The sequence below is a fragment of the Squalius cephalus genome, assembly GCF_949319135.1.
Source record: "Squalius cephalus genome assembly, chromosome: 1".
Taxonomy (NCBI): Eukaryota; Metazoa; Chordata; class Actinopteri; order Cypriniformes; family Leuciscidae; genus Squalius; species Squalius cephalus.
In genome coordinates, this window is record NC_137122.1 from 62866670 (window position 1) to 62887188 (window position 20519).

The window sequence follows — 20519 nt, forward strand, 5'->3', positions numbered from 1 at the left end:
CTTCAGTGATTCTGCTTGTTATCTTCAGGTGTCTTCAATAATCGAACAATCATCACTCAATTAATTACTTAATTATCTAATTAACTCTAACACTGCATCAGTGTTACTTTTAACACCCTGCTGGTGGTTCCCATATAAACACAGAGCGGGGAATTTACTGTGCTGGTATGCTTTCAACTAATAGAACTATAGAATTGTGTATAAATAATATTTCACATTTCTTAAGGATTAACATTAAACCAGAGGATCTGGAAAATTTGGATATACATTCCAGGGCTGTTTTAACTTGCTTTTTATCTCTGAGAAATAAAGCAGTGTCATCTGCCAATTGAGAAATTTTGTTTTCTCTGTCAAATATTTTCAGTCCCAGAATGTTATGATTATTCAAAATGTGAATAGAAAGAAGTTCAGCCACTAATAAAAACAGAAAGGGAGAGATTGGACAGCCTTGTCGTATGCCACGATGAATCCCAAATCTTTTAGAGGTTCCCATATTAAGAATAATAGAGCTATTAATATCTTTATAAAACATTTTTATGACATCAATGAAATTATTGCAAAAACCAAAAACTTTTAGTGAGTGGAGTAAGAAGCCGTGTTCGATGGTGTCACAGGCTTTACAAAAATCTAACAACACAATAAGAGCCCCTGAATCAATTTGATCAGAATAGTCTAGAAGGTAAATTATAAGGTGAATGTTATTACTAATGTGCCTATTTTTCATGATACCTGTTTGAGTCTCATTAATGATTTCATTTAATCCAGATTTTAATCTTTTTGCATAAAGCCAACATTAACAGAAATTCTTCTAAATTAGCATTACAAAACATTAATCACTACTAAATCTTACACACACAAAAAAAAAACATATTACACTTAATTTTAGCATTTACTCTGCCTTTCGAGTGCCATCGGCAAAGCATGCTGGGAAATAGACATCCCAGCCGTTTCAGTTAAACTTAAGTTTGTCTAAATTAAAATAAATAATTTCATAAAACTCAAAACAATGAAACAGTTCAGTTTACTTAAAATATATCAGTTCTGTGAACTTGAAAGAAAAATAAAGTGCTAAATACTCATAAAAGTTAATTTGACTGAACTAATTAGTTTAATTCAAGTTTGTCCTACTCAAACCAATTCATTATTTTGAGCGTTAGGGTTTACAGTGCTGTTGGAAAGCACTGACACACCACTGTGTGTCTCTGTCAGGAATACATTGCTTACTTTAAGTGTCATCTTTGAGTAAATTATGTCATGTATTTATTATTTCTGAATTGGCTTTTAATCACTTGTGTAATTGGCATGATACATTTTTACCTGACAAATAAATGTTACATCTTAATTCATTCTGCATCTTTCAGAAATCATTATTTCCAGTAGATTAAAGTGTAGTCTGGTGTTTCCGCAAATCTCTGTCCAGGATAGATCAAACTGGAGGCACTTTGAATGGAGCATGGGGCACATCTTAGGAAGACCTTCCGATTTCTGACTATTCCCTGACTTAACATGTTGTACGCTGTAACTATTACAAAAAAATTACACCTACAGGTCAGCAGTGAGCGGCCGCTTATAGGGTAAAATAGTTGCACTGCACCCTCTGACTATTTCAGGACTGGATAGTTTGTGATCGTGAGCGCACATTCGCGACGTGACGTCTCAAAGTGACACTTGGTCCTTAATGAACGAATATTTGAAATTATGAGATGCTCAGAATAATCTAATATTTTCTAATCAGAAACACGATCTAAATTTGATTATCATTTGAAATTGGAGTCAGATTAAGCGTAGAGCTAAAGTAATATTGAAACTAAATTCCAATAAATTAAGTGAACTTAACTGGAGCGCTGAAAAGACATACACGCATTATTCCTTCGCCCACCGTTGGATTCCTTCGTTGGGCCAATGGGTGGTCCTTACAGACAAAGGTGCTAACTGCTAATCAGTGATGCTACCGTTTCAAAATTTTAATGAATGTAAGTGAGCTATGCTCAAATTCAGATTTTAAGTTGTAATTTAGGCAGCTTCTGGAATGGGTTGTACCATTGATATTACCAGAGCTCTGAGCAGTTGAAGTAAATAGAGAAACCAGCTCATACTAGGATGCAGATGTTGGATGGATGGAGCAAGAACAATGTAACCAACACCAGCAGGTCAACTTTTATCTTTGTTCACCTGGCTGTTATAACAGTTACAACATTCAAACAAAATGTAATGTTGATAATTTAAGGGTGAAGAGCCCAACTAAAGTAAACACTGATCACCATAATGGTGACTTCAAATTTCTCCTTCAGTGATTCTGCTTGTTAACATCAGGTGTCTTCAGTTATGCTCAATCATCACTCAATTAATCACTTAATTAGTTTATTAACTTTAACACTGCTTCAGTGTTCATTTAACTCTTTCGAACATTTTATATATATCATCGAAATCGTGTGTTTATTACTACTACTACTAAAGTACTTTGTAACGTAGTAACTTGAGAAGTTTTTCACCAAACTACTTATTTACTCTTACTTGAGTCATATTATTTTTCAATACTTATACTTGTATTTACCCTGAATAAAAGTTAGTATTGTGTGATATCTCACATATAAGACATGACTATGGAATCCAAAGCTTTCCAAGCACAGACAGAAACACAATAATGGTGATTATGTAAAGAACTAAGAAGGTCACATCTATGATTCTTGCCACTCCAATCAGGGACAGACATGTCTTTTGTCGTTGTTTTCGTTGAGTTGCAGCCCAGCACTCAGTGAGGATCTGCTTCAGACTGTCGAGGGTATAAGACTGCTCCTCATTCTGATCTGGGAGAGGAAAACAGCAAAGCAAGTCTCTGGATAAACACTGTTTTGTGTGGTCTGAACAATGTCAATTATATACAAGATTTTTCAATGGGGAAATGAATTTCAAATTAATTTAAAGGGGTGGTAAAAAACGATTTCACTTTTCTAACTTTAGTTAGTGTGTAATGTTGCTGTTTGAGCATAAACAACATCTGCAAAGTTACAACGTTCAAAGTTTAAAGCAAAGGGAGATATTTGCATTTAAAGAAATCAATTTCTAAGAACTACAGAAACGGCTGATAGGGACTACACGACATTCCTGTGGGCTTGCTGACATCACTAAGCCCAATATTTACATAAACCCCTCCTCTGGGAACACAATACATAACAGGGGCGAGGCCATTTTATGTTGCTTTGGAAAAGAGTTGTTGTGGTAGTGGAGTGTCGTTGCCGCTATGCCGTCGAAACGCTGTTATTTTCACCCAGATTGCAGGTCCACTTTGTTCAGTCTTCCTAAGGACGGTTACAATTTATTTTTAACTCGTCCCTCATAATCATATTATAAATGTGCTGCACATTTTCCGGAGGAAAGCTTCCTCAATCTACACGAGTTACAATGCAGGATTCACACAACGGCTTGTCCTGAAACATGGAGCAGTTCCAACTTTAAAAACAGAAGCTGTTGTTTACGACCAACAACCTGTAAGTATGATTTTTTCGTTGATGCGTTTTCCTGTAATAGTTCGTATTGTTAATTGTACGTTGTAGGAAGTAAACGAAGGCGGACAACGCTGTTCGTCTCCACAAACCAGTTTGTTAAATGCTAATTCATACTTATCCGAGAAACACATACAAACTTGTGTTTAATATCACCAGCGCAGCGAACTTTGAATGTTCGTGGTTGTTGTCGTTTATGCGATCACTGTAAATTATTCTTTGATTATAGCTTTTGTGTATTGTTTATCTACAGGCATGCTAAACATGGTTTGTGTTTGATTTGGCTGTTGTAAAGCCAATGTTTAGTGTTCGTATTGGGTTAATAGTTCTGGCGACAGATATTTAGCTACAATCGTTTTAAATATACAAAAGTAACGTTAACAGTGTCATATAATGTTAACAATCACAATAGATCTGCAGTCTTAAAAAAAACATACCTTTCTGAAACGTCCTTTAACAGCCGTTCTCCACTAACATCTGATTCGGGCTCAAACTGGTAACATATGGCAATATTGACGCTGTTGTTTACTGAAGCACAAACTACCATAGCAAACTACCGGTAAGGGGCGTTTCAGACCAACGTGAACTTGGCGGTTAGCGAATCACAACACACTGGGCCAGCTAACCAATCTAAACCCATTACGTATTTTTGAGGGCGGGGCTTCATAGAACCCGGAATCCATCCGACTGTTTTACATGGAGGGACAGAGCAGTGTACAATAATGGTTAAATATGTGACAAATAATGCGAATTTTTAAAAACGAAGCATGAACACATGTTACAGTGAACCCCACAAACACAATCAAGCCTTCGAAAAAAGGTGTTTTACCACCCCTTTAATCTATTTTCATCCACCCATCCATTATCCAAACCGCTTGTACTCTTTTAGGGGCACTTGGATGCTTGAACACATTCACATTTTTCTAGTGTAATTATGACCGCCGCTAGCATAGCTAGCGAAAGCGGTCATATAGGGATTGTCAAAGTTTTTTTTTTTTTTTTTTCGTCATCTACTGAATATTTCGTCAACGATACCAGGGACACCGAAACACCGGGGAACATGAAATTTGGTGGGCATGTAGCCCCACTAGACTTTTACGGAAAAATTTCGTTTGGTCCCCGGGGGCCACTCCCCCCCGCGCTGGGCCCCCCCAAACCCAAAAAATGCAGTTTTTCCTAAATAACTACCTGAACCGTGGCACCGAGGATGAAGAAATTTTTATGGTATGTTGGTCTTAAGGGCCAAATCAACCTAGCCCATAATCACTCATTTGTGATTTGCGCCCCTTCCCATAAAAAATGAAAATGCAATATTATTCTGCTTTAATCACCCCTATCTTCAGTTGAGATGTTCAGAACTGCACCATATTTCATGTGTATGATTAACTTGACATCCTCTGGGGGTATGCTAACTTTCGTAGAATTTCATCCATGGGGGGGTATAAAATAAATTCATTTATGTGCACATTTAGTGACTGTACACTCATCGGCCTATAGATGGTGGTGTTGAGCGAAGGGTTGCTGGTTTAGGATGATACTGTCACACACAGACATGCAGGAATACAAACAAACGCAAGCATGCACACACACTGACATCCACACGCACAGACACACACCCATACACACACATACAAATCCACATGCACAGACACACACACACACAGACACACACATACACAAACACACACACATACACACACACACAGACAGACATGCACATACTTCTACTTTTTTTGGTATATACATAAACATGCAATACAGCCAAATTGCTCCACGTCATTTATTTTTGTGGAAAGCCAGTGCAGGCCTGAGCGGCGGTCATATTTTGTACCGCCATGCGGTACATCTAGTTTACTCAAAGATTAAATTTATTTGTTTTTCTTTGCATATTTACCAAAGTGACAAAGCAAACAATTCAACACAGGAAAATGTTCCTCATAATCAGATGCGGTGTCAACTCTTACCATCTTGGCCACTAACAGTAGATGTTGTTTCCACTGAACTCTTCTTAGCTCCTTTAGCCTTCAGATAATTCACAAGGATGGTCTCCACAATGCTGATGCCAATGAGACAGAACACCGCACAGCAGTAAACCCCTGTGAAAAACAGCAAAATATGACCATTATAGATATTCATACACTGATTCTTGATGTCTGTGTGTGTCAGAGTAATACTCTAGATGAAAATGTTTCCTGTGGGGTTAAAAGGATTAAAAAAGACACAACCATTAAAAATATATATTTTAACAGTAATAAACGGTCAATTAAAAACAGTTATATACTGGAAACACTGTTGCCAGTAGTTTATTGTAAAATTATTTTTTTGTGGGTCCCCATTGTGCTGAAGAGTAGAGCCTGTGCTTCGGTCCAGGAGAAGAACAAGAAACACTGAGAATATACTGCAAATTGCTTTATTTAAAAAATGCTGAATGTGTAGTTATTGATCCACTGTAAATCTCTTTATTTAAAATATTTTTTAGTGGATGCAAATTAAATAAGTTCATTGAGTTCATAAGTTCATATGATCACATTATAAGCTCATTATAAATAAACATTTAATGACAGTTGGCCAATTTCAGGCAGCCAGTTTCTACAAATGAAAGGAGTTAACTCGAGTTTTCATTTTTACAGTAACATACTATAGATTACAATAAACAACTGTACAATTAACAGTATATTACTGGCAACAGTGTTACCAGTATTTTACCATTAATTTACAGGTAAAAGTTTTACACTGCATGTATGTGTGATTATGTTCATTAAGATTAGTTTTGTTTATGATGTAGTTAATAAAACTTGTGCACAATACATATTTGGTTCTGATTCTCTGCTTGCAACAGTCAATTTTACAATGTTTGGTCTTGGCACGCTCTAACCGCTGTACATGCTAAGAAAGAATAATGTTTCTGTGGCCATGAAAAATACCTTTTTCTTAGAATCAATGAATAATCAAGTGTTGCTTGACAAACATCAAGTTAATCAGATTAACTGATCCAAATCTTCATAATTAATCATAAGGGGCCAATTGTTCAAAACATTTAATCTGGATCAAAATTATCCGGATTTGGAAATCCCATTTTTTCTTGTTCAGGATCAGGTGATCCGTCTTACTTTTATGCTGGTTTTTCAAAGCAACATTGGACTGAATCGCCCTGATCCAGATACACAGTTTTCAAGATTACCAAATCCGGATTACCAGTGCTCTAAATGGGACAACATATCACAATGTGGGCGACCAGCGATGTAAAGAACAGGTAGAAGAGCCAACATGGGGTCACTGTAAGTGTTTCTTATTTTGAGACAAAACACAAAAATAACATAAACATCCACTTCCATTCATAATTTCTTTTATGACCCCTCATCTGAGCCACAACAAATAAAACACACATACATTAACAAATACATTGTGGATATTTTGAAAAAATAAAATGGCTAAATGTCCAATAGTTAACAAAATAAAGAATGTTCAGGGTTCTTCTTCATCTCTAATGATTGTTTCTTTGAAATTAATATACGGAGATGAATGACAGAAAAATGGAATGTATTATTTTTGTTTGTTATTGAAATCTGTTTGTGTGATTATTTCATGGGGACAAGATCATTTTTATTTTATTTTTACTTTACTATACTATACTGAATAGCTTAATTGGTAGCCTATGTCCACTTTATCACTGTTAAAACGGTTACACAAGTCAAGTGCAAAATATAAATAAAAGTATATACACTAAATAATACAAATGTATTATTTGACCAATTTTAAAGTTTTACTACATTTTCTTCCTGGAATCCACCTTGAAATCCTACCCCCTGTTGGGATCAGGATGATCCTGTTTTCTTGGATCAAAGTTATCCAAATCCTACTGACAAGTTTTGAACAACACAAACTGAAGGTTTGATCCAGATTAAAACTAGGATTGGATTGCGTGATCTAATCTGATTTCAGATTCCTTCTTTCCCTTTTGAACAACCCATTTTCAAGATTTGATCCAATCCGATAACCAAAATCCGATCAGCTTACCTTTGAACAACCGGCCCAACAAGTTATGATTAAAGGGGCAGTCTGTAAGAATGACGAAATAAGTACTGCAGTCCAAATTCAAAATATCGGAGATCGTTGGAACAGACATTCCAACATGGAACACACATTTCAAAGTAAAATGACTGGCTGCTACAGTGTTTTTCAGAGAAACGAGTATGTGAACTCAGCATGTTTCCTAAATATCTGCAAACATATTATGGTATTTTTATGCTTTAGTAGAGTAAAAAAAGTTACATACAGCCTTAAATTATTAATATTTCCTCTTGAGATAAATTATTACAAGATTTAATTTTGGGGATTCAAATTTATGTCAATTAAATATGCAAGTTAGAGATAGAAACGGTTGAACACTTGTTTTTTCAGTGTAATTTGGTATTAGCATTGTGGATTGATGCGTTCAGCTGGATGCAACAAAGAATACCTGCAAAACTGATACTGGTGTGGGAAATTGTTAAATTTGTTTGTTTTTTTTAAATAAGGATAAACAGGTATCTTATGTAATAAATCATTTGTTTCTTATGCTGAAATATTACATACACAAATGTACATTTTTCAAAATTCCTTTCTCGGTTATTGATTTTAAAGAGGAATTTCTAATATATTTGGAGACACTGAGATGGATGAAAAGTCCAAAAGCAATGTATTTGTATTCCTATAATATATATATTTATATATACAGTATATACACTGCTCAAAAAAATTAAAGGAACACTTTGAAAACACATCAGATCTCAATGGGGAAAAATATCATGCTGGATATCTATACTAATATGGACTGGGTAATGTGTTATGAATGAAAGGATGCCACATCGTTTGATGGAAATGAAAATGATCAACCTACAGAGGATTGAATTCAAAGACACCCCGGAAATCTAAGTGAAAAAATGATGCAGCAGGCTTGTCAATTTTGCTGAAATTTCATTGCAGCAACTCAAAATGGTACTCAGTAGTTTGTATGGCCCCCACGTGCTTGTATGCATGCCTGACAACGTCGGGGCATGCTCCTAATGAGACGACGGATGGTGTCCTGGAGTATTTCCTCCCAGATCTGGACCAGCGCATCACTGAGCTCCTGGACAGTCTGAGGTGCAACCAGGTGATGTCAGATGGACCGAAACACAATGTCCCAGAGGTGTTCTATTGGATGTAGGTCAGGTGAGCGTGGTGGCCCTTCAATGGTATCATTCCTTCATCCTCCAGGAACTGCCTGCATGCTCTCGCCACATGAGGCCGGGCATTGTTGTGCACCAGGAGGAACCCAGGACCCACTGCACCAGCATAGGGTCTGACAATGGATCCAAGGATTTCATCCCGATACCTAATGGCAGTCAGGGTGCCATTGTCTAGCCTGCAGAGGTCTGTGCGTCCCTCCATGGATATGCCTCCCCAGACCATCACTGACCCACCACCAAACCGGTCATGCTGAACGATGTTACAGGCAGCATAACATTCTCCGCGGCTTCTCCAGACCCTTTCCTGTCTGTCACGTGCTCAGGGTGAACCTGCTCTCATTTGTGAAAACCACAGGGCACCAGTGGCGGACCTGCCAATTCTGGTGTTCAATGGGAAATGCCAATCGAGCTCCCTGGTGCTGGGCAGTGAGCACAGGGCCCACTAGAGGACGTCGGGCCCTCAGGCCACCCTCATGAAGTCTGTTTCTGATTGTTTGGTCAGAGACATTCACACCAGTGGCCTGCTGGAGGTCATTTTGTAGGGCTCTGGCGGTGCTCATTATGTTCCTCCTCGCACAAAGGAGCAGATACCGGTCCTGCTGATGGGTTAAGGACCTTCTACGGCCCTGTCCAGCTCTCCTAGAGTAGCTGTCTGTCTTCCTGGAATCTCCTCCATGCTCTTGAGACTGTGCTGGGAGACACAGCAAACCTTCTGGCAATGGCACGTATTGATGAGCCATCCTGAAGGAGCTGGACTGCCTGCGCAACCTCTGTAGGGTCCAGGTATCGCCTCATGCTACCAGTAGTGACACTGACCCTAGCCAAATGCAAAACTGGTGAAAAACAGTCCGAAAAGATGAGTAGGGAAAAAATGTCAGTGGCCTCCACCTGTAAAACCATTCCTGTTTTGGGGGTTGTCTCACTGTTGCCCATCTAGTGCACCTGCTGTTAATTTCATTAACACTAAAGCAGCTGAAACTGATTACCAACCCCCTCTGTTACTTAACTGACCAGATCAATATCCCAGGAGTTTAACTGACTTGATGCTATTCTCTGATTAAAAAGTGTTCCCTTTATTTTTTTGAGCAGTGTATATATATATATATATATATATATATATATATATATATAAAACAGTTCGTTTCAATCCTTGATTCTGATTGGTCAATAGCTGTGCTTTATTCACGATAAAACACGGCTATGACCGCTTCACCCAATGGTTCAATGTATCACTACAACACCCCTAGCAACCACTCTTAGCAACTTAAACACGTGCGATCTCATTGATATTGTCCATTGAAGCTATACATGGGTATCAATGACGTCACCTTTTTGTTGTGGCCGCCATCTTTAGGACCGTAGCGCCCGCGCCACCAACATCTATGATTCCAGGGGAAATGGCAGACGTTAACGTCAAAGAAACGGGCTGTGCTAACGTTACTCAGACGAAAATCGCTCATCTCTCTGATAAAGAAAAGCAACGCTATTACAAGAAAATTGATATTTTGGGTTTTGATCCGTATTTACTTCCGAATCAACTACTGACCCCGCTGAAATCTGTCGTTAACTTGCCAAACATGTCTTTTGGTGACATTTACATCTACCTCGTCCACAATCCTTCTCCATACAGCGGGGAGTCCCTCAAGGCATACAAGAGCACTAAAGCGTACATGTATTTTAAATCAAGATGGGTGAATGATCCTCGAGTTTATCATCTGGAGATGAAGAAACTTTTCTTATTTACAGGAAAGGTAAGATATTTGTTTACTTAACTTTACTAGCTAGTGGTGTAACAATACCCTAATTTCACGATTCGATACATATCAGGATACTAAACTCATGATACGATATTATTGCGATACTCCAAGACATATAATAAAGGGTTAAGAAAAAATGTACTGTTGATTAAATGCTAAATTTGATATAACATTGTGGGTGTAAATGAATAGGCTTGGACAATGGTGACACCAGAATAAATACATTCATAATTCTGAACCTGAAAATACAGAATTATTTTAGATGAATATGCTTGCAATCTGTCACTGGCTAGATATATTTAAAATAATGTAACTTAGGCCACTTTTTACTGGTAACATAAGACTTATAACATAATAAGCATTATCAGGACCCACTAATATTCCCAATTATTATACATTATATTCAACATAATATATTGTAGTTTAATGTAGTACTGACTCTGAAAACGTAAATTTTCTCACAGGGTCATTTTTATTTTGGGTGAACTATCCACGATACATATTGTTGCATTTTTGTATTGCGATATATTGTGACACGATATATTGTTACACTCCTACTAGCTACTCTACTAACTTGCTACGTGGTGCTAGCTAGGTGGCAAAGCTAGGTCAATGCTAGGATAATAATTAACAATTGCCAATGGAATTTCGTTTTTTAAAGCTGACCTTACGTTTGTTAGCGAAAACATAATGTAGAAAATAGCTAGGAGTCTTAGATAATGTTATATGTTGAACTTAAACATCATTGGTAATCTGGCTATATTGCTAAATTTATAATTCTCAATTTGTGTTTCATACTTAAGGTTAAGCATTCACAAAACCTTTCTGTGACCCCAACACATCCCTGGATCACAGTCCAAGAGGACGGGACAGTGCTTATGGCTCACTGCACCTGTAAGGCAGGCCTAGGAGAGGTCTGCTCTCATGCAGCAGCTCTTCTGTACTGTGTGTTGGCTGCTGCTGATATTAAAAACGGGCAGGCTTGCACCGAGAAGCCTTGTGCTTGGGCTCAGACAAGTATGAACTCTGTCAGAGGGGTCCCATATGAAGAGATCTGCAACATCAGTTTCTCTCATAAACAAGAGCCATGTTCAAGCCGTGAAGATCAAGGTCCTGGTTGTCCTGATATCAGACCATCAGATAAAGACTGCCAAGCATTCTTTGAGGCGCTTCATAATAGTGAATTGCTGGAGTCCAAACCACAGAAGAGTGCCATCCTCTCTGTCACTGAGGGCCACTCCCACAGGTAAGATGCTCTGCTCCACAGAGACACTGAAAAGCTCTTTTGTGGCTTGCACATAATACTTTACAACTCATCTCAGTTATGACAGGGGAAAACAAAAACATGGGCTAATTATAATGAGTAATTACTACAGGACTAGAATATTTAACTGTACATTTGTTCTTTTGTCACTTTAAATAGTCTGGACACTATATATTGTCACTTAAAATGTCTTGTTTCTGTTTCTCTCTCACAGGTACATCCCAAAGGTGATGCAACTGGACTTGCCAGCTCCTCTTTCCACATTGTACTCAAGCACCTGGCTGGAGATAGACTTTCCCTTGCTGCTGATTGAGAGTACCAAGGTCTTTGATGATCTACATGTACAACTGCTGTTTTGGTACAACTCTTAATATTTCAGTGTATCAGTTCAGGTGAAACAAATGATAAGCCTTTCCATTTTGAAAGTATTCCTATGGATGATTTTCTTGAATGTAATCAGTTTTAGTCAATCTATACACTTCAGTGGTAGTTAATCTCTAAATAGTCATGTGTCACTAACTTTTTCCCCAGTGTTTGATAGTTGAGGAGGAGACCAGGGAGCAAAGTAAATCTAGAGTATGGTTTGATCAGAGGGCAGGAAGAGTCACAGCATCAGTTTTCAGGGAGGCAGCCAGAGCAGGCACATCTGTGCTTCTCGGTTCTCCACTGAGGCAACAAGGTACATCGATAACAGAACAGTTTCATAGGAGAGCTATTCATAGGCCTACTGTGCAAGACAACCATGCATAAAGCAAGATTAATTGGTCTAGTTTGTTCTAAGGCTTACAGCTTGTATACAATAGTGCTTGCAAGTTTGTGAAGCCGCTGTTTATAAGCCAGTAAATCAATGCTTTTTTTTTTTTAAATTGTCATAATGCAACACCTGGTAAATGATAGACATGTTCACATTTTAATGTGAGAGCTTGTAGAATACAATGTGAGAACTTACAGAACAAAAATCTGAACTTGTGAAGTGCTATGCATAAGTTTAGACACCCATACTAAAGTTGACTAAAAAGAGGAATAAAAAATCATCTTTTGGAAATTGAACTTAATGCCTTAATTTAAAAAATTAGGAAAAATCCAACCTTTAAGGACACCAATTTTCTTTGTGAATGAATAATGTATCATAAATAAATAAATGTTCTTCCTTAAAATACAGGGTGCATAAGTTTGGACACCCCTATGTTAAATTCCCATAGAGGCAGGCAGATTTTTATTTTTAAAGGCCAGTTACTTCATGGATCCAGGATACTATGCATCCTGATAAAGTTCCCTTGGCCTCTGGAATTAAAATAGCCCCACATCATCACATAGCCTTCACCATACCTAGAGATTGGCATGGGGTACTTTCCATAAGATCATCTCTCAATGCAAATCAAACTAGCTATTAGGCTAACTGAAATAAAACCATGCCAATCTCTAGGTATGGTGAAGGCTATGTGATGATGTGGGGCTATTTTAATTCCAAAGGCCAAGGGAACTTTATCAGGATGCATAGTATCCTAAAAATAAAATATAAAAAAATACTTAAAAATAAAAAGCTGCCTGCCTCTATGGGAATTTAACATAGGGGTGTCCTCTTTATTCCTCTTTTTAGTCAACTTTAGCATGGGTGTCTAAACTTATGCATAGCACTGTATGTTAAAATTTGCACTTGTAAAAATATTCACACACATGATCTGAATTTGAATTCACACAAAGAAAAAAAAAACACTGTAAAGAGAGCTTGCATCACAAAGTGGCAAATCTGTGCGCCTCGACTTTTGCATTACATGTTTGCAGCTGTCATGTTCATGTACATATCAATCTACACATTTGTGAAAAATTTTTTTTCTGTGACAGGTGTGTAAACATTTCTACAAATGCAAATTTTCAAGTTACAAGTACAGATTTTTTGTTCTGCAAGTTCTCACATCGTATTCTACAAGCTCTCACATTTTGCACCATACTGTATTTACCTGCATGCTTACATTCCAATCTTTGTCAGATGGGGTCAGCAAAATGAGGACAGAGCAAGGGAAAGCTATGTTGCTATGATGCAAGACCACCATGAAGACTTCCAGGTGAGGGCATCAGGGTTCATCATCAACCCAGAACTCCCCTGGATTGGAGCATCACCTGATGGTGTGGTAGCCTGCACTTGCCATGGAGATGGCGTTTTAGAGATAAAATGCCCCTTCAAAACCAGGAACTGCTCCCTCACTGAAAGCTGCAAGGATTCCTCATTCTGTCTTGGCATAGGAGAGGATGGGGTCATGGCACTGAGACATTTCCACAAGTACATGTATCAAGTGCAGGCACAAATGCACATTGCAGAGGTGAGTTACTGTGACTTCATGGTGTGGACCCCACAGGAAGTTTTCACCCAGCGAATTCCATATGATCCTGTCTTCTTCCACGATGCTTATGGCAAAGTGGTGAATTTCATCAAGACTGGAGCTCTCCCTGAGCTGCTGGGGAAATGGTATACAGCACCACGCCTTACTCCCATATACACCACAGCCACAAAACAGCCTGAAGTGGGATGCTGCTGTGGTCACCCTGCAGGCACAGATGTCATCATTTGCACATCTGGAAATTGTAGGCGAAAGCACTTTCACAAGACCTGCCTTAAGCTGACCAGGGTGCCTAAGACATGGAAATGTGTGGAGTGCAGAAAACAAGTTTAGTATTACCAGTCTTAAATATTAGAAGTGTGTGTGTGTGTGTGTGTGTGTGTATGTATGTATATATGTATATATATATAAAATGTATAAATTGCACATGTATTGTTACTGCAATGTGACCATGTACAATAAACATCACTAAAGTGTTGTAACTAAATGAATAACAATTTATTTCAAAAGTAATTTCAGCCAATATCAATATATACACATTTGTGATAGTCTACTTGTTTTAGAAACAAGTAAACAAGACAAACACAAAAATTTTTTACATGAAACTCTAAGTAACAGCCTTGTATAAAAAACAAAGATCCAAATATATATTACATTTATACACAATTGTTTAGCATTGTGACACTAAGGAAAACAATGTTACTGACACCCATGCTATTGCGAGGGCACAACAGATTGGCAAATGTTGCACAGAGCACAGCACACTCTGACCATCTTGTCAAGAGATGTAAGCTCTCCTGGAGTTGCAGTCAGGCAGAGAGAAATGGGTATTGTGCTTTGTAAAATTGTGTACTTATTCCTCACAAGACCAATCACTCGTTCAACATGAATTCGAACAGATTTTCCAGGTAACCACAGTTCTCTGTAATGTGCCTGTCACTTGCTCGCCCTCCCCAGCCACGAGACACAAACGATATGACTCCCTGTGGAGTTATTGATATCAAGTACTTGGCAGTATTGTGGTGCTTATATTGTGAGTATGTTTGTGCTCGGGCTCTCAAGTTTTTAGGTCTCTCGATGAAAATTTCAAAGCAGTCTATTATGGATGTACAATTTCTGTAACTACTATTTTTGAAACACATGGGTAAACTAATTTGAATCTGTTCCTTACTGGGCCACAGTATGAATCTAGACAACCTATCATGCAAGACATTTAACGTACTGTTAAAAATTCGGCCTGCAGGCGGCTTTGACACATGCAATATATATGAAAAGAAGTGCAGTGGTAAATTCAGTCTCATTCTCATTAGAGTCATTAAAAAGCTTCGAAAGGGATTCAATCCAGGTCCCACCTTGAGGAACGCTGACACAAAAGTGAAGACAACCATCAGCTTGGCAAAGGATGGAAGGCCAGTTAAGTCCTGCACCATGTCATCATTGTCCTTGAAGGTTTCCTGGCTGAAGGATAACTTGCTAACCTTTTCCCTGAGCTGATAAACCTCTGACCTCAGTGCAGTACACTCTTCTGTCAGTCTCCTCACAGTCTCATGGCAGGCTTCATTGGAGCATGGTACACTGCTCTCAGCATAGACTGCAGAATTACAGTAGCTGTGATCAGCACCTCTAACGTTACTACCCTCCTGAGCTGAGGTGTACCCACAGTCATCAATCTGCATATGGCTGCTGTGTTCACAGTGTGCCACCGGTCCAACATCACGTGTCCTTCTCTTTCTTTTGACAGCTTGCACTTGCTCAAATTTGCTGTAACTATTTATTTTTCTTTTGCGTTGCTCAGGTGTGAGATAAGCAAACAAAGTTGGCACATAATCGGGGTTTAATGGATTCTCGCTCTTCTGACCTACAGGTGTAGAATTCTCATTCTACAGAAACTATTAATGTTCATTAATGTGTATAGTGACACATTAATGAACAGTGTGTGACACTAACAGGAAGGCTACACCGGGTAAGTGAAACGCTCCGTTCGCGACGCGCAAAAAAATAGTTTTAGAAAACTATTTTATTTTGTGTTTTTTTTACGTACGGTAGTAGTCAGTTCACTGATCATAGCAGAAGGTTACAGCAGACGCAGCGCGAACGAACACTTCAGTTGCGTGCCTGGTGTAGCCTCCCTGTAACTTTAGCTCTACCAGAAATAAGTAACGTTACTTGACCGAAAATCAAATAATGCAATATAGATGAGCAGAGATTAAATAATTGTGACTGATCTTACTTTGTGAATCACTGTCATCATCAACATTGTTATGTGGCATGTCATCTTATCTTATCGTAGGGTTGCTAACATAGCTAGCTAGCTAACTTACCCGCACTGTAAAATCCAACAGTGGTTCTTACTAATTTTTTTTAATTAACTTTACTTAATGTCTTAACTTAATTGTAAAAATCTAGTAATCTGTACTATTCACATACTATGGTTTATTTACTCAGAAAACCCAAGTTAAGTTTAATTAATTGGTTTGAGTGTGGTTTTTGAGGCGGGGAAATTCTTAATGGACCTTTCACTCATTTCCTCCACTTCTGCAGTTATTTGTCTTTGTTTGCATTCACTCATTTCCCAAAGTAATCTTGAATGTTGAATTGTCAATACAACTGAATATTTTTAGTCACCATCATGGCGATTAGTGATCCCTTTGGTTGGTCAATTGGAACTTTCTTTTCTTTGTTATGATTCTCTTTTTATTGATGCAGTGGTGCAACAGTCATTTAGAATCAGAGAAAGATAATTACTACTCTCTCTCTCTCTCTCTCTCTCTCTCTCTCTCTCTCTCTCTCTATATGTATATATATATATATTAGGGCCAGGCAATTTAAATCGCGATATTGTTATGCGCATCTCGTCAGTAAAGCTGGTTCCTTGATTAGTAGTAAATCACCATCACCTGCTTTCAGATGGAGCGGCATTTACTACAGAGAGCCGTAGTTAACTGACAAGATGAGCCAAATCGCATTAAATATCGCTGGAGATACGTCCGCGATTTTACTGCGATATGGCTCAGCTTGTCAGTTAACTACGGCTCTTTGTACACAGCAAAAACTCCAGTGTTAAATTAACACTCCTGGGAGTGTATGAGTCCACACTCAAGAGTGTTGAAGTTAATGAGATAATTAAGTGATTAATTTAGTGATGATTGAACATTATTGAAGACACCTGATGTTAACAAGCAGACTCTCTGAAGGAGAAAATCTCAAATTGTAAGTTACCGTTATGACGATCAATGGTTGCTTTAGTTGGGCTCTAGACCCTTATATGTTTACTTTAGATTTTGTTTGGCTGTTATATCTGAATTATAATTGCCAGTTGAACAAAGAAAAGAGTGATCTGATGGTGTTAGTTATATTATGACAATCATCATTTGAACTTGATCACTGAACTCATTAAAATCCTTCTTTCTGACTTTGATTTATGTTGTTGGTTAGTGAATCTGCATAAATGCCCAGAATTTTTTATATAATATAAAGGATTTCTTAAAAGTTGTTTTAAAAAAAAAATAGTTCTTTTAGGCACACACAGATGTCAAGATTCAGTCTATGCATCTCAACAAAGGTGACAAGCAGAATATTCAATTAGGAAAAGTAAATTACATTCAGATTCAATTCAGATCATAATTTATTCATACCGCAATGCATGATGGGAGCCATTAATGAGTTGTGATTGGTGGCAGCCACTGCAACATGCTTTATTATTGTCACCATTGTTGAGATTCACAGGCTGATTATTGATGTCTGTGTTTTAAATGAATTAATCTGAATGTCTTTTGATCAGAATAATGTTTATTAAATATTTAGAATTATAAGTACTGATAATCATAGGCTGAAGAATCACTAATCTGCTGCTAACAAGATAAACCAAACTATCTCAATAAGTTTCCTTTTTCAGATCACAGCATGATTATGTCAAAACATAACCAACACTAACAAATAACATTTTACTTTGTTCATTTAACTGTTATCAATCAATAACAGCAGACAAACAACAGTAAATATTAAAGTAAACATATAATGGTCTAGAGCCCAACTAAAGCAAACACCCATCACCTTAATGGTAACTTACAATTTGAGATTTTCTCCTTCAGTGATTCTGCTTGTTAACATCAGGTGTCTTCAATAATGCTCAATCATCACTAAATTAATCACTTAATTATCTCCTCAGCCCTATGCTGATGCTGATGCTGCTCCATCTGAAAGCAGGTGATGGCGATTTAATCAAGGAACCGGCTTTACTGACTAGATGCGCATAACAATATCGCGAATTAAATCACCCAGCCCTAATATATATATATATATATATATATATATTAACCCAACAGTTAATTGGGATTATATAATCCTCTATATGTGTGACAATCTTGTAATTGATCATGCTTGACTCACACAGACTTCATCATTCAGCCTGCAAAACACAACCATGGTAACATTTCATTTAAAGTAAATTATCAAGTACTCTCTACAGTTATTTTTTTGTTACTAGAACTCTTGTGTAAGTGAACTATACTAACTAAGCATTTATCAGTACCACATACTATTCCTATTTTACTTTACTTGCTTTTTTTAAGGCAATCGGTTTCCTGATATTTTCCTAGTAATGTGAACTAATGAGAAGTTAACACAACTAATGATTTTGATTCAAGAGTGCTTGAGTATACTTGATTAACAAGTTTTTTTATACAAATGTTATTAAGTTGTGCCAACTAAAAATTAATACACTACTTTACTTGGAAATTTTAAGGTAATCGGTTTCCTCACTTTTTCTAAGTAAAGTCAACGTATTACATTTACAGTGTGCTATTTTCCTAGTAATGTGAACTCTAATGAGAAGTTACCACAACTAATGATTTTGATTCAAGAGTGCTTGAGTATACTTCATTAACAAGTTTTTTACACAAATGTTATTAAGTTGTGCCAACTAAAAATTAATACACTACTTTACTTGGAAATTTTAAGGCAATCGGTTTCCTCACTTTTTCTAAGTAAAGTCAGCATATTACATTTTACAGTGCGAAATAAAGTGTTCATTGCACAGTCTGGAGTGTTTTGTGGGAGTCCACTGATCCTTTTAAAGGAGAACTCCGGCCAATTTTAAAATTGAGCTCATTTTTTTGTAAATTTGGAGTGCTGTCAATATAGAGAACAACGACAAAAATCGGTGTTGCCTGCACCGTGTTATCCTCTTTTTAAAATCTGCACCCTGTTGACTTCAATGGGGCAAGTTTTAAACCTGCTTTTAGCCTCTTAACATCCTTGATGTGTCATTACAAGTGCACAGGTCATGTGAGTGATTCCTTCAGAGTCAACACGAGTGAATCTGACTGCAGTAGATGTGAAAGAAATGGATAAAAATGATGTTATTTAAGCCAGCGCAAATACCTTTATTTACATCCTGTTTTCGGTTGAAGTCCAAAGTAGTCGATTGTCGAGTTCGCACGCACAGGTTTATCACGCGCGTGAACTCGGCAATCGACTACTTTGGACTTGACCGGAGTTGACCGGAGTTCTCCTTTAATGGCAGCTAACCATTTATGTCTCCTTTCAGTGTTTTTAGGAATATTATAAAACGTATGTCCCGTTTTTTTTTGACTTGCTGTTATCACAGCCCACGGCACAGCAGATAGAAGGCATATTTACTGTTTACTTCCGGTCCCTGGGCGGTCCTAAAGATGGCGCCGTCTTTAATGTGTGACGTCACAGGATATCCATGTATAGTGGAGTATTGTGAGAGATCGAGAAAGCGAGTGTAAAGTTACCTGCATTCACAGTAGACATTGCATTTTCCTTCAGGTCAGTCCTATATTCATAATAAAATATTCCGTTTGAATGTCCGCTGCGATATCTTGTCCTTTTAACAGTTAATCGTTAAGGGGTTTTCCCGTGTCATCTGTCGTTTTATAAAAGCAATAAGGTACTCGAGGCAAGTGCTGTATCGTGAATAAGTAACGGCTGAAGGGCGTCGTCGTGCCTGCAACCCCTTCAGCCGTTATTTATTCACGATACAGCACAGCCTCTCGTACCTTATTGCTTACATATACTCCTACTACCCTACTTTTCCTTTTCTTTTTATTCATTTATGTATTCATTCATGTTTTTTCTTTGTCTGTAACTTACTCATTGTTTGGTAAGGTGTGTATAATGTGATGTGACAATTGAATCTAGCTCTGTATTTGTAAATCTTTCAGTTATGACTGCCTTTCTGGTAATGTTCAACAAGTTTAAGAATAAAAAAAAAAATCAGGAAGTCAGGAGGAGGTTGATCTTGTGCTGTGTTTCCCTCTGCTGGACAGGCCATGGTGTGACAGGAGGCATCAACATTCATTTGACTTGAATAGTATTTGCAACTGTTCTGCCTTCAATTCTCAACTATATTTCATTTAAAGAGAATACTCTAGGTTTAATGCATATTGTTTGATTGTTGTGACTTAATTTGATCTTCAACT

The 20519-nt window shown here is 37.6% G+C and overlaps 1 protein-coding gene across 1 annotated transcript in view; it reads right to left on the bottom strand.

The window, feature by feature from the left end:
* Positions 1 to 1269: 1269 nt before the first annotated feature.
* LOC307172860 (5-hydroxytryptamine receptor 3A-like) overlaps positions 1270 to 20519 on the bottom strand; it is a 51815-nt gene continuing 32565 nt past the window's right edge. Inside the window, exons 8-9 of the mRNA XM_079895544.1 lie at positions 5468 to 5599; positions 1270 to 2807 (exon numbers count right to left, since the gene is read on the bottom strand). Of these exons, the coding sequence (XP_079751670.1) occupies positions 2602 to 2807; positions 5468 to 5599 (338 nt within the window). The 3' untranslated portion in view covers positions 1270 to 2601. The remainder of the gene's footprint in view (positions 2808 to 5467; positions 5600 to 20519) is intronic.